This window comes from Cryptomeria japonica, chromosome 5 (genome assembly GCF_030272615.1).
Source record: "Cryptomeria japonica chromosome 5, Sugi_1.0, whole genome shotgun sequence".
NCBI classification, from domain to species: Eukaryota; Viridiplantae; Streptophyta; class Pinopsida; order Cupressales; family Cupressaceae; genus Cryptomeria; species Cryptomeria japonica.
This window is the reverse complement of record NC_081409.1, coordinates 678,345,331-678,357,867: the sequence shown is the minus strand read 5'-3', so window position 1 is coordinate 678,357,867 and position 12,537 is coordinate 678,345,331. Positions and strand designations below refer to the sequence as shown.

Here is a 12,537-nt window from a genome sequence, read left to right as displayed (position 1 = left end):
CCAGTTATTCATCCATTGTGGCATCAAACAGGATAACCTGGAGAGTTAAATGTAAGAGGCAGCAGCAGAGAATAATGGAAAAGATTCGAGACAAGGATCACAATGATCTTCGTATCAATTGTTGTCATGTCCTTGCATCTCTTTATTGCTGGATACATTACACTGGAAGTCAAGGCATCGTTGTAGGTATCAACTTTAAGCAAACCAGCATATGCATTAAACCTGTTGGCAATGAAAAACTGCCTATCCTCAAACACCTGACAATAATCGAAGGCACATTGACTTTCAGGGTTTTTAACATGTTTACAGCCACCCAAATTAAGCCCCCACACAATTGTGCGGAAGTGATGTTGGATAGGAACATAATACAAGGGCCATGTAGTCATGTAGAAAGTGAGCCAATGTTTTTTAAATAAAAGACCTATTTGAAGTATTCACCCAAAGCTTGGGAAGCACAAATTATCCAATCATGCCATTGACATGGGGCCCACAGGTGAAGGTTAGCAGGACAAAATGTGGCAATGACTTGGTGACCAAGGCCAAGGTAGTGAAGCAAACAACCCAAGGCTGATTGTGTTGGATTGATGATGATGATAGAGTTGTAATAGGATGTTTGATGACTTTATTTGTGTTGTCATTGATGGCAACCATGTTTTGTTAGTCATCTAAGTCATCTAGACCAACCGGTAGAGCCTAACCAGTAATGGAATTTGTTAGACAGCAAAACTACTAAGTTGTTGTCAAACCGGTAAACAGGAACAAAGCGATGATTAGACAACCGGTACGGACGATTGATGAAGAGTTAGACGTTGCGGTTTGGAACATGTGTTTATGACATTGGCATGAGCCTTTGATTGGAACCGCATCAGCAGATTCGAAGTATTGAGCAAGTTATGATCAAAAGAGCAGTCAGTCATGAAGAACAGAGAACCAGTATAGCAAAGTTACTTTGATCCGTAAACCAGTAGACTTTATGTAATGTTTTTGAGTTCTGTTTTGTTTTGCCGACATAAGGAAAGCGTATTGTGCAAGATGGCTAGATTCAATGAACCTAGGGAATTGTTCCAAGGTTTTTCATCGACCTAACAGAGTTTGATATAAGGAGATGAAAGTGATATGATTTAATGTATCAGAGTGAGAATTTGATCGTGCGGTGGAAGGAGTTAGGTTTTGATGTGTTGTCGGTGATAAAAGTTGAGCAGAAGCGGATCTAATCAGGCACGGAGGTGCTAACAGTAGATCAATCAAACTTGTTGTCTTCCTAACAGTTGCAGCAAGAAAATCCTCTAGCAAGGTCACTCCTAACAGGGTGCAGTAGGATCCTAGCAAGTCCGAAGGTTAAATCCTCTGACAAGGTGACACATGAGCTTGTGTTTGTAAATCCTAGTGTTTGTAAATCCTAGTGACTTGGGTAGTTCCTAATAGGCCTTATTGTATAGCTCTTAACCGAGCTGAGACACTCCTAACCAGGTGTGCCCCTAACAAGGTATTGTAAGACCTTAGCCGGTCAGATCTCTATGCTGCAGTTAGTTGATCTTTGTGGGTACTAATTCCCACTGTGATTTTCCCATTTGGGTTTCCATGTGACCAATCATTATGTTATGGTTTGCATGCTTTATTGGATGTTTGCTTATATGATTATATTTCTTGCATGCATATTGATTTTCAGATTGGCGAAAGGTGTTATCAGATTAATCAAGCTTTTACCTGCACTGATTCACCCCCCCCCCTCTCAATGCCTTGTCAGTTTATCAGATTCCCAAGATAGAAGGGTAGCTAAGAGTGCAAAGGAGCTTGTGTAAAACAGTGAGGATAGTTGTTTGCCATGTGTGGAGCAAAGGGGTGCTAGGAGTGATACATGACCATAGTAACTTGTAAACAATATCAAACTGAAAGAAAATTAATAAATTTCATTCTTTTCAATGATCGAATTTAAATGCATGCACCTTAATTGTTTGTTTCTTATGCTTTCCAAAATCCACCTTTTAAAAACTAACTAAAGGAAAAACGTGAGACTATTATTGTACTTTGGTTAACAGGTGTTGATGTGTTTTTCATGCACATACGAACACAGAATAAAATACCAAGGTATATTATCCTCTCTTGAACAAAGTTTCCCCGAATGCTGAAGATTTCGCCTAAGGATCAATCAAGGCAACTCCAAGGTTCTGGTATGTAGGGTCTCTATGTGTGGATAAGCTCTTGTGGTATGATGTGATTTTCTTGGAATCACAAGGGGACTTACATTCGAATGCCAAAGCGTTTGATTTGCTGGAACTTGAATCCTATCTACTGGCTGGAAGATAAAGAAATGGCAAAAGATACAAGGTTTGGAGAATCTAATCTAAGACCTAGAATGCAAGAAGATGGATGAACGACTAGGTGGAGTCCTACTGGACTGGGTCTCACCATCAGGCTGAACAATTCAACACCAACTCAGTGTGATCTTCTAAGGGATGCTTCAAATATGTTCAAATCGTACACCATCAGACAAATGATCACCATTCAAGATAATGCATGAACAATAGACGTGTAAGGACTCGAGATTAAGCTCATTCTATGCTAGTTGACCATGCAAGGTGCACTTACAATCAGCAAGAGGTTAGTGGTTTGGACTAGGCGGATTCCACGCGAGTGCATTCAGTAACTTCCTTCATTCAATCTAATTATTTACCATCTAAAATGAAGATTCAACAAGAAACCATTCATATTGCAAGAAAGAACACATTTCACCTTAACTTCAATGAAAATGGAGTTGATTTACAATCAGGGCAACAATTTCTTGCCTTCTCTTCCTAATCTACTCTAACTACTATTCTATTCACTATTCTAGCTACTAATTCTTAGCTATTCTAACCTCTATTAGCTAACTCTTAACTATTAACCTTTACAAATGAAGAGTCGGAGCTTTATATAAAGAGCTCCTTACAATTCAATGGCTCTGATCGATTTACAATCAATGGCTAGGATTGAAAGATGGAAACCCTAATTAGGGTTTGTTACAACAAACTCTTTAGCCAATGAGAAAATTACATTCCATGAGTGTGTACCAATAGATGTCAGGGGTAAGTGCCTTGAAGTTTGTGCCATCACTGGTGAGTCAAGTACATTGAATCTGGACATGCTGAGGTGGAGCTATCTGATTAGAGGAATAGTGACTGGGATGCCACCTTGTCTAGTACTTGCTCGTATCTCTTTTAACACTCAATTTGGTGATGCTGAGAAGCTAACTCTAATTAACTCTTCTGAAACTATCTGCTTCTTCAACGTACCTTTGCACTGACCTCGGTGATCCTCCTTCGTCCTTGATGTACTCGATGAATGATGTACCTCCTTGACTCCCATGTGTTTGGTGAGGCCTCCTCACGGTCAAGTCACTCCTCCTTCTCTGGTAGCATACTTTGCCTTGAAGTGCTTGTAAGATCCTTCTTCTCTGTCATCCTGTGATTTTTCCATGTGGTAAAATGAAGATCTTGAGGATAGCTTGCAACTCCTTGAACACTTTAAGTCTTCCAACACTTTAGAAGCACCTTGAGTCCTCCTTCATGCATTTGAGGCGTCTTTAATGATGATGGAACTCGAATAGGTCGCCCTTGTCTTGGCCTGATCTCCCTCAAACTTGATTTTGTTGATCTGCAAAACAAACAAAAGATGATTAAGTATACATAATATATTCATTCTAACATAGCATTTCTTACCTTAAATCATCAACAAGAAGGCATTAAGATCAATTTCGCTCAGGACCCTCTAGAAGGACAGGACCTATAATGAAATTCGCTTTGGACCCTCTCCAAGGACAAGACCTATAATGAAATTCGCTTTGGACCCCTTCCAAGGACAGGACCTATAATGAAATTCGCTCTGGACCCTTTGGAAGGGTCAAGAGCGAATTTCTTCCTTTAAGTTGAATTCTTCCTTCCTTTCACTTCAATTTGCATTGATTTTCACCTTTCAATCCCTCTCTCATGAAGACATCACTTATTTGACCCCCAAAATGGCCTAAAAGAAGGATTTCGCTTTGAACCTTAGGCAAGGTACAGGCCTCAAGAAAAATTCGCTTTGGACCCTTTGGAAGGGTTAGGAGCGAAATTTGCATTTTACTAAATCTTCCCTTATAGAACTTCATCTCTCACCCTTACCTTATCAAGATCAAGTCACTTGCCTCCAAAATTGCTTAGAGATGGTGTAATGTCCCTACTATTTAGAGATCATTAACCTACAAAACAAATGGTTAGAACACCACAAACATATATATACATATGTAAGTAATCGAAATTTACAACCTAACTTCAATGCTCAATTAACATAATCATAATTTTAATCTAATAAAAAGGATATGAATGCCATAAGAATGTATGTCCTTAGGCGGCTATGAGGCTCGCCTTCTTGGAACCCCTTGGTTCCAAGCCCTCCAGAAAATCAAAGATGAATTCAAATCCTGTCTTGGGTGTAACCTCTTACACCCAAGCCCTCCAAGGAAGACCCTTGCCTTTCCTTGCCTTGGATGATGCCTTCATCATCCAAGTCCTCAGAAGGGATCGGCCTGACCTTTGAGTCCTGTAGTATAACCTCTTATACCCAAGCCAGCCAAGGAAGACCCTTGCCTTTCCTTGCCCTGGACGATGCCTTCATCATCCAAGTCCTCAAAGGGGATTGACTCAATCCTTCCCTTCTTGGTTAAGTTTGACTCAACCAAGCCTTGTAATTTACATAACATTTTTGTTCATAAATATTCCTTTATGTTAACATGAACTCTTAATGCATTATATAATTAACTTATAGATATATATATCAACATTACTTTTCAGTTTTCATCTTTCATATTTGCAATATGTTTCTTAAAATACCTTGTATTCCTAAGTCCCTCTTGATATGCAACTTATGTGTATATTATTTACAAGATTACCTTTTTCCTATTTATATCTAGTGAATGCTACACCCTACAATGTGTATACATTCTTACTAGACAATTATGAACATGACTTATCAATGGACTTACCCATTTCCCATTGTTCATTAATTCATACTAATTAATATTATTGAGCCTTCACCCTTAATCCTACTTATTAATATTAATAATGAGGAAACCCTTCATATATTTCACCTTAATTAATATAGGACAGGGTTCTTACCTTGCTGTCCGCTGACTTCTCTCCCTTTTTCCCTGCAGTCCGCTCCCTTCCTTTTTCCCGTAGTCTGCTGCCTTCCTTCCTTGTTTGACCGCAGCCTTCCTTTATGGTTTGTGAGGGGTTGTGTCCCCACGGGCCCCCTTCCGCATGAAGGGGTGCGGAGGTAACCGTAGCCTAGGCTGCGGTTACCTACGCACCACTTCGTGCAGAGGTACCCAGCCGTTCGGGATACCTACGTCCCCCCTCTCTTAATATAAAATATGGGTTTAATTGTATTTCATAACATATTTCCTTTTAATTTTTAATTGCATAATATATTATTTCTTTTTTTAATATATTAAATATTAATTGCATTTCATATATTATTTCTTTTTAATATATTAAATATTAATTACATTTCAAAAGAATATAATTTCCTCTCTTTTTTTTTATTTTAAATATATTCGATATTACATGTCAAGAATATATTTAAATACCTTTCCATTTAACTATTTAAATAACTTTCCCTTTATTAAATAAATTAAATATATTTCCTTTAGATTATTTATTTCAATTTATTCCTTTACCATATCCTTAACCCCGCAGGTGATATCATGGGGGTTATCACAGATGGGTTTTGCTCAAGGGCCTAGGCGAAACATTAGACCTCCTAGGAATTTCGCTCTCGACCCTTTGGAAGGGTCAGGAGCGAAATTTGCATTTTAGCTCAAATTTCATCATCTCTTTGTCTCAAATCACTTCTCAAGGCAAGAATACATCAATCTCCCCTCAACCATGTCCTAGGAACAAAAGCTTTGATTTGAACAAGGAGGAAATATGTGTTTTTAGGAGAATTCGCTTTGGACCCTTTGGAAGGGTTAGGAGCAAAATTCTTCTTAGGCCCAATTTCTTCATCCATTCATCCTTTCTTTGTCTTGAATTTAACTTATTATACCTCCCCTTATCACCCTCAAGCCAATTTGCTATCAAAACAAGGCTTCCCTTGGTGCACTAGGTGAAATTGAGAGTCCATTTATGGATTTCGCTCTGGACCCTTTAGAAAGGTCAAGAGCGAAATTTGCATTTCTAGGCTCAATTCACATCTAATTTGCCTTGGACCTGCCCATTCCCCTTTATCTTATCATATTCAAGCCAACTTGCTCTCAAAGTGGTGTCTACTCAATGCTTTTGGTGAGGAAATAAGCTATCCTAAGGATTTCGCTTTGAACCCTTTGGAAGGGTTAGGAGCTTAGAAAAATTTCGCTCTGGACCCTTTGGAAGGGTCAAGAGCTTAGAAAAATTTTGCTCTGGACCCTTTGGAAGGGCCAGGAGCGAAATTGATGTTTTAGGCTCAAATTTTCCATTATTGACTTCATTTTCAATCTTCTTCATCAAAAACAATTGTTTTGCCTTCAAAAATGCTTGGGAATGAGTTAGTTCAAAGGTTTGAGCAAGATATACTGCTTCATGGAGAAATTCACTCTGGACCCTTTGCAAGGGTCAGGAGCGAAATTGCTCTTTTTGGCTCAATTCTCATCCTTTTTCACTTAGCTTGCTTTAGACTTGTCTTTTTAAAATCCCTTCCTTGCCATGTATGTCCACCATCTAATGTCCTTAGTGAAGAAATAAGTCATTTGGAGGATTTTGCTCTCGACCCTTTGGAAGGGTCAGGAGCGAAATTTGCAATTATGCTCAAATCCTTCACTTTTCATCACTTCACTTTGTTTCACACATCAATACTCTCTCAAACATGCCATAGGGATAAGGTTTATGAGGCAAATTAGGACCAAGAAGGGAGATATAAGGAAATTCGCTCTGGAACCTTTGGAAGGGTCAGGAGCGAAATTTGACATGTTGGTCTCTCCGTCAGGATTCATATATGGAATATAACATTTAAGTATAAGTTTCTTATGCTTTAAGTTATATTCCATATATATTGTCGAGATGTTTGAGAGTGGTTTCAGACCTCCAGAGTTATAATGCAAAATCTAGTTTTTGGAGGATTCTTTAATTTTCCAGACTTCGTCAAATTTCAAGATCAGGATGACATTCTAGACAGCCAAATTTCAGGACATTTGAGGATCAGGATGACATTCCAGACTCCTTAAGGCGAATTCGCTTTGTCCTTGATGTAAGGGATGGGACCTAGGAGGACATTATGCATTCAACCAAGGTTTGATTTAGCAACTTGAAGTGTGATCGGATAGTACACCAAAAACACCCTAGGAATGATCTAAATAACCCCTAATCACTCAATTGACCTGACCTCTTGAGGAGATCCACCTGACTCAATCCCTTCAATGCAAAGGCTAAGACACTAAAACGACTAACAACAAAACCAAAAGGGCTAACCCCAGAAAGCAAAGAGTGGCGGTCCCCATTTGCAATGGGGTGATGTGTGAATACGTCACAACAACAGGGAAGTAGTGTATCACTCCTAGTGATACATGATCATGGTAACTTGCAAACAAATATCAAACTGAAAGAAAACTATTAAGTTTCATTCTTTGCGATGATCGAATTCAAATGCATGCACCTTAATTGTTTGTTTCCTATGCTTGCCAACATCCACCTTTTAAAAACTAACTTAAGGAAAAACGTGAGATTATTATTATACTTTGGTTAACAGGGAAGCAGTGGATCACCATTATTAATTATTAAATAGAAAAAGTGTCTAATAACAAAGCAAGCTACCCACCTTATATATAAAATTTCAAAGTTTAATTTAACATTTCTGGTATTATATTGTAATAGTGACTAGTATATCCTACTATTAAGTTATTCTTTTTAATGATCGAATTAACAAACACTTACCTTAACTGTTTCTTTGCTACATTTGTCAATATCCACCCTTTCACCTAGCTGCAAGAAAAATGTGATTATTACTATGTCTTCGTTCACAGGGAAGCAGTTGACCAAAATAATTATAAAATAGAAAAGCGTCAAATAAAGAAGAAAGTTGCCCACATTAATTGCTTGTGTCGTATTGTATAGCACTTCTCCCTGTGTTGGAATCCTATAACAAACCAAACAACGAACTAATATGGCAGCATACCCAGGCCAATCTTGTAACTTGAAAATCAGATGATAAAGTGAAGTACACTTTCCTTCAAACATACTTTGACGGTAGAAAAGCTTACAGGAAAATGAATTACATTTTAGCAGATATAATTAGAAGAAACCAGCAAAATGGGAAATGCAATTCCAGTAGAGGGTGCCCACGGCACATTATAAGACAACAGAAAACTTGCCTTGTCATGAGAAGATCTTTTTTCAGATACGGAGGCTTTCCATCAAAAACAAAGCTGCCATGCAGAATGCATGTCTCAAGTTCCCAACACCAACCAGATTAAAAAATGAAGGATTAAAAAACAATATAGATTTTAGAAGTAATCTGTTCTGAAGTAGTTTCCATCAAACTTTTAGAATTCCATTCATTAAGTAAACTTCCCAAGGTTTTCAGAGTTGGTTAAAACTCACACAGGCATCACCCCAGCAACTAACAATCTCGCTGCCCGATAAAACATACCCTGCAAATGACTGCAACAGTTTATATTATTTTCAAAACCTATCCCAACCTAAAAGGGACAAGCATATGCACACTTGTGCAGTGACAATCATTCATATCAAGAACATGCATGATCATTTCACTTGGCAAAACAATTAATTCAAGTAATGCCTCAAAGAGTAGCTATTACTAGTAAATTGTAGAATGCTAACCTTGTCACTTCACCAAATTGATTTGTAAGGGCTCCATGTCCATTTCTCCCTACAACAATCTACAATAATAAATCAACAAGTGAAACATAGAAATTTCGTCAATTAATTGGTCTTTGCAATTGCACATGACCCTCTTTCAAGAAAGGAGAAAAATCAATAAACAGAAAAACACATAAAACAACATTCTACAAATGACCATCTCATGAATTATTATACAAGACACTGTGCATTGCACATTGAAGTTAATTTATACTTCAGGAATAATCTGTTTTTGCACATCTATTCACTTGCATTTACAAGCTAATGCAAATAAACTTTATCGATGTCTTTCTAGAAATATCTAGTTTTCTGCATGTAACCAATAGAAACATTTTTTTAATTCTTAAAAGTATCTAGCTTGTTCCATGTAACAAAGAGAGAAAAAATTAAGTTTATAAGAAATAGATAGTAGTATTGCTTCAGTTAAGAAATAACGGCAGGTAGACAAGTTGTTTTCCTATGCAAAGCAATATATGGTCTAACACAAAAGGAGTTAAAACAGATCTTTAGCCTTCTATCAGCATTTGTGGTCTCAAAAGTATAATTATCACACTTGGACTCAACACAGTCTTGACAATTTGAAACATGATATACAAATATGTTTTAAACAACTTTAAAAACTAATCAAGGACAAGCTACTTTGATCACTTAAACAAGTAAACATTGAACAGATGAGCAAAATAGGAGAGTTGAGCTAAATAAAACAAGGGATTTGTGTGTGCTCTACATTCCTCTACCATTGCTACTGCCTCTACCTCATGCTCAACCTAATTAATGCATGTGCGGTCATCCTCGGCAAACAAAAGATCTTCATTCTTGATGTTCCATTTTGATAGTGGATCAAACTCCTCTTGTGCAATGGGAGATAAATTTGAGACCGCGATTAAATGTGACAGAGGTGATAGTTGTAGTGAATATAGACAAGGTTATTTTAAACCTTTCTACCGTTAATCCATTATGCTTCTCAGACATATGTGCTCAAGCACACTCCGATTGAACTCACACCCTTAAATGCTACATGGTTGGCTCAAGACACATGACAATCTTCTAAAGATTTAGTACCTTAGAACCAAACCTCTTCCACCAGGCATCTAGAAAGAGAAAACATAATGAATAAAAATTCAATCTCATTGTTCAACATTAACATAATGAAATGTAAAATTACAACCTTAAGTTTTACTTAGTGCAATGGAATTTAAGTTGCATTACATATATCTCGTGCACAAAGTTCCCCTTGCCCAAGTCTAAAGATCGCAATCTTGAAGATGATCATCATTCTAAGCTAAGAATCTACTTCCATCCACTCTATGATTAAATAGAGCCTGCCTCACACCTCCTCATAGGTCTTGAAATTTAACTGGAATTGGAATATTGGATTCAAGAAATTGCCCTTGACTTGCCAAGCGACGGGTTACCCTCCCTTCACGCTCATTAATTTACAAAGGCCTAAAAGGAAGCTGCAAAGCAGTTCCACTGGTCATTCTAAATATGATTTTACTCCTGCCTCTTAGTTACAGTGGATCATTTTCATTAATTATGAGGTTTATACATGAGAGAATTACTGGATTGAGCAACTCTTTTTTTCTGTCTATTTTTCGTACGTTTTCCCCTCCATATCGGCACTACATTTTGCGAGAGAATTATAACACCTTGTCCAGTTCAATAACTGGTTGGCCCAATGAAATTTGAGCGTTGCTATCAACTGTCCCAGCTACATTGATAGACATTCTTGTCTAAAATTCTTGGCAGAAAAATATCTTTCCAGCGACAAGAAAACGTAACACACAAACCCAAATTTTAAATCCCTAATATGCACACACTTTGATTAGAAAATTTATGGTAAAGAGACGGATTTACAAGGAACTCGTAGACACTTCTGCTGACATCAATTGCAATCATCTTCCCCTTGTAGGTCTCCAGCTTCTCCTCCTTCAAAGATTTGGGAGCATGAGTGGCCAAAAGCTTAGTTAGGCCCTGATTCAACCATTATACAACTGTCTCGTCAAAAACTGTATAATATGAAAGTCCCAAACATACAAAACAGAAAGGGAGAGTATAGAAACCTTAATTCCCATGGTGAAATTGAATCCGCGTAAAGTTTCTCTGACCTTTGAGTTGCAGGAGAAATTGAGGTGGGAATACAACAATTTCTAGGAAACTGTGCGCCCAGATTGGAGGGAACGTTGATAAATTGGTCAGACTACCTGCAAAGTTTCGGGTCTGATTTATCCATGCTCGCACCAAGTTTAAGCTTTCCAGAAGAGGGCTGGAATTGAGGAAAATGTAGAAGGTTCCTCAAATGTGAACGTTATAGAGACGGCTTCTATAGTTTGTGCCGCTAGACGAGCAGAACAGGTCTTCGCCTTTTATAGGCGGGAAACTGCATTGAAATTAGAGGACGCTCCAAAAGACTGAAATAGTGTTCGTATAATACAGAAAACCGCATATCCTTGTCCTTTACCTTTTTATGGTATCAATAGTGTCTGACGGGTGTGAATGATAGGTGACTAATTCCAAAACGAAAACATATGATAATTAAAATCAAAATGAACGACTAAATTTTTATATAATTTTTACAGGATTAAATATTTCTTTAAGGATTTAAAGAAATTGAATAAATACATGTAAATAAATTATTTAAATTTTTAATTAAATTAAATTTTCATAAGAAATAAATAAAAGAAACAAAATAATTAATGAATGAACATATAGAATATTATTAAATGTGCATTCAAATTTTAAAAGACAGAAATATATTTATTATAAAAAAATCAGATAATTATATGACAAATAAAGTTAGGAAGAAAGAAGAAATGTTATCTCACTTAGTTTAGTCTTATATATGATCACCATCGAAAGGTTTATGTAGGAACAAACATAGATGGGAGAGTAAAAATGCTCATGGCTCAATTAGGACTAATTCATGTCAATTTTGATATGAAAAAAAATAAATGGAAGAGACCAAAAACAAGAATAAAGGAGAGAGGGTATGTGCCTTCACACATGTGAAATAGTTAAGATAGAGAAGCGCTTTCTTTTGGAGTGCATGGTATATAGTAACACCCAAGCTATATGTGTGGATAATTCAATAGTGGATTCATTGTAAGATATATTTAAAGAGGGGAAGGTAAGAAAATAAAAAAATACATCAAAACAAATAGTAAAAGATTGACATTACAAAAAGAAAAATGTAGCGCCCCGCTTGGTCATTAATATCAACCCATCATTTAATCATTATGATATAACACTTAAATAAGTAGTATATCTATGCATATAAACATGGAACACAGATAAGGAATCAAACTAATAAATTTAAGTCATATTCCACATCTAAATACAACCTCCAGATTGAGCTAAAAGGCATGCATAAAAAGTATAAAAAACAATAACAAATTCTTTGTCCGCAAGTCCCTTGTTGCATCAAAGGTGGATGTGCTCAAGATGGATTGGTGTACGAAATATTGGATGTAAGGTGCTCAAAATAGTAGCATAAGTTTGAAATGAAGCAAGGTATGTGAAAATATTTCCTACACTAAAATTCTAAAGAGAGAGTTGTGCAAATTTTAATATTTAAACAATTACATAAATTAGAATCACGTATAAACATAAAATAGATAATATACCATATCACAAGTGTACATGGAGAAAACATTTTAAAAAGAAAAATCTC

General features: G+C 36.8%; 1 protein-coding gene across 7 annotated transcripts in view; it reads right to left on the bottom strand.

The window, feature by feature from the left end:
- Window positions 1-11,289, bottom strand: part of LOC131029254 (flap endonuclease 1-B) — a 235,231-nt gene extending 223,942 nt beyond the window's left edge. For 3 of the 7 annotated variants that reach the window (XM_057959668.2, XM_057959669.2, XM_057959665.2), the window contains exons 1-7: window positions 10,931-11,289; window positions 10,725-10,841; window positions 8,829-8,887; window positions 8,591-8,648; window positions 8,360-8,433; window positions 8,076-8,124; window positions 7,923-7,970 (exon numbers count right to left, since the gene is read on the bottom strand). In XM_057959668.2, the coding sequence (XP_057815651.1) occupies window positions 7,923-7,970; window positions 8,076-8,124; window positions 8,360-8,433; window positions 8,591-8,648; window positions 8,829-8,887; window positions 10,725-10,841; window positions 10,931-10,942 (417 nt within the window). In that variant the 5' untranslated portion in view covers window positions 10,943-11,289. Of the gene's footprint in view, window positions 1-7,922; window positions 7,971-8,075; window positions 8,125-8,359; window positions 8,434-8,588; window positions 8,649-8,828; window positions 8,888-10,724; window positions 10,842-10,930 lie in introns of all 7 variants that reach the window. The other 4 variants (XM_057959666.2, XM_057959667.2, XM_057959670.2 and 1 more) reach the window with 3 other exon arrangements.
- Window positions 11,290-12,537: the final 1,248 nt, after the last annotated feature.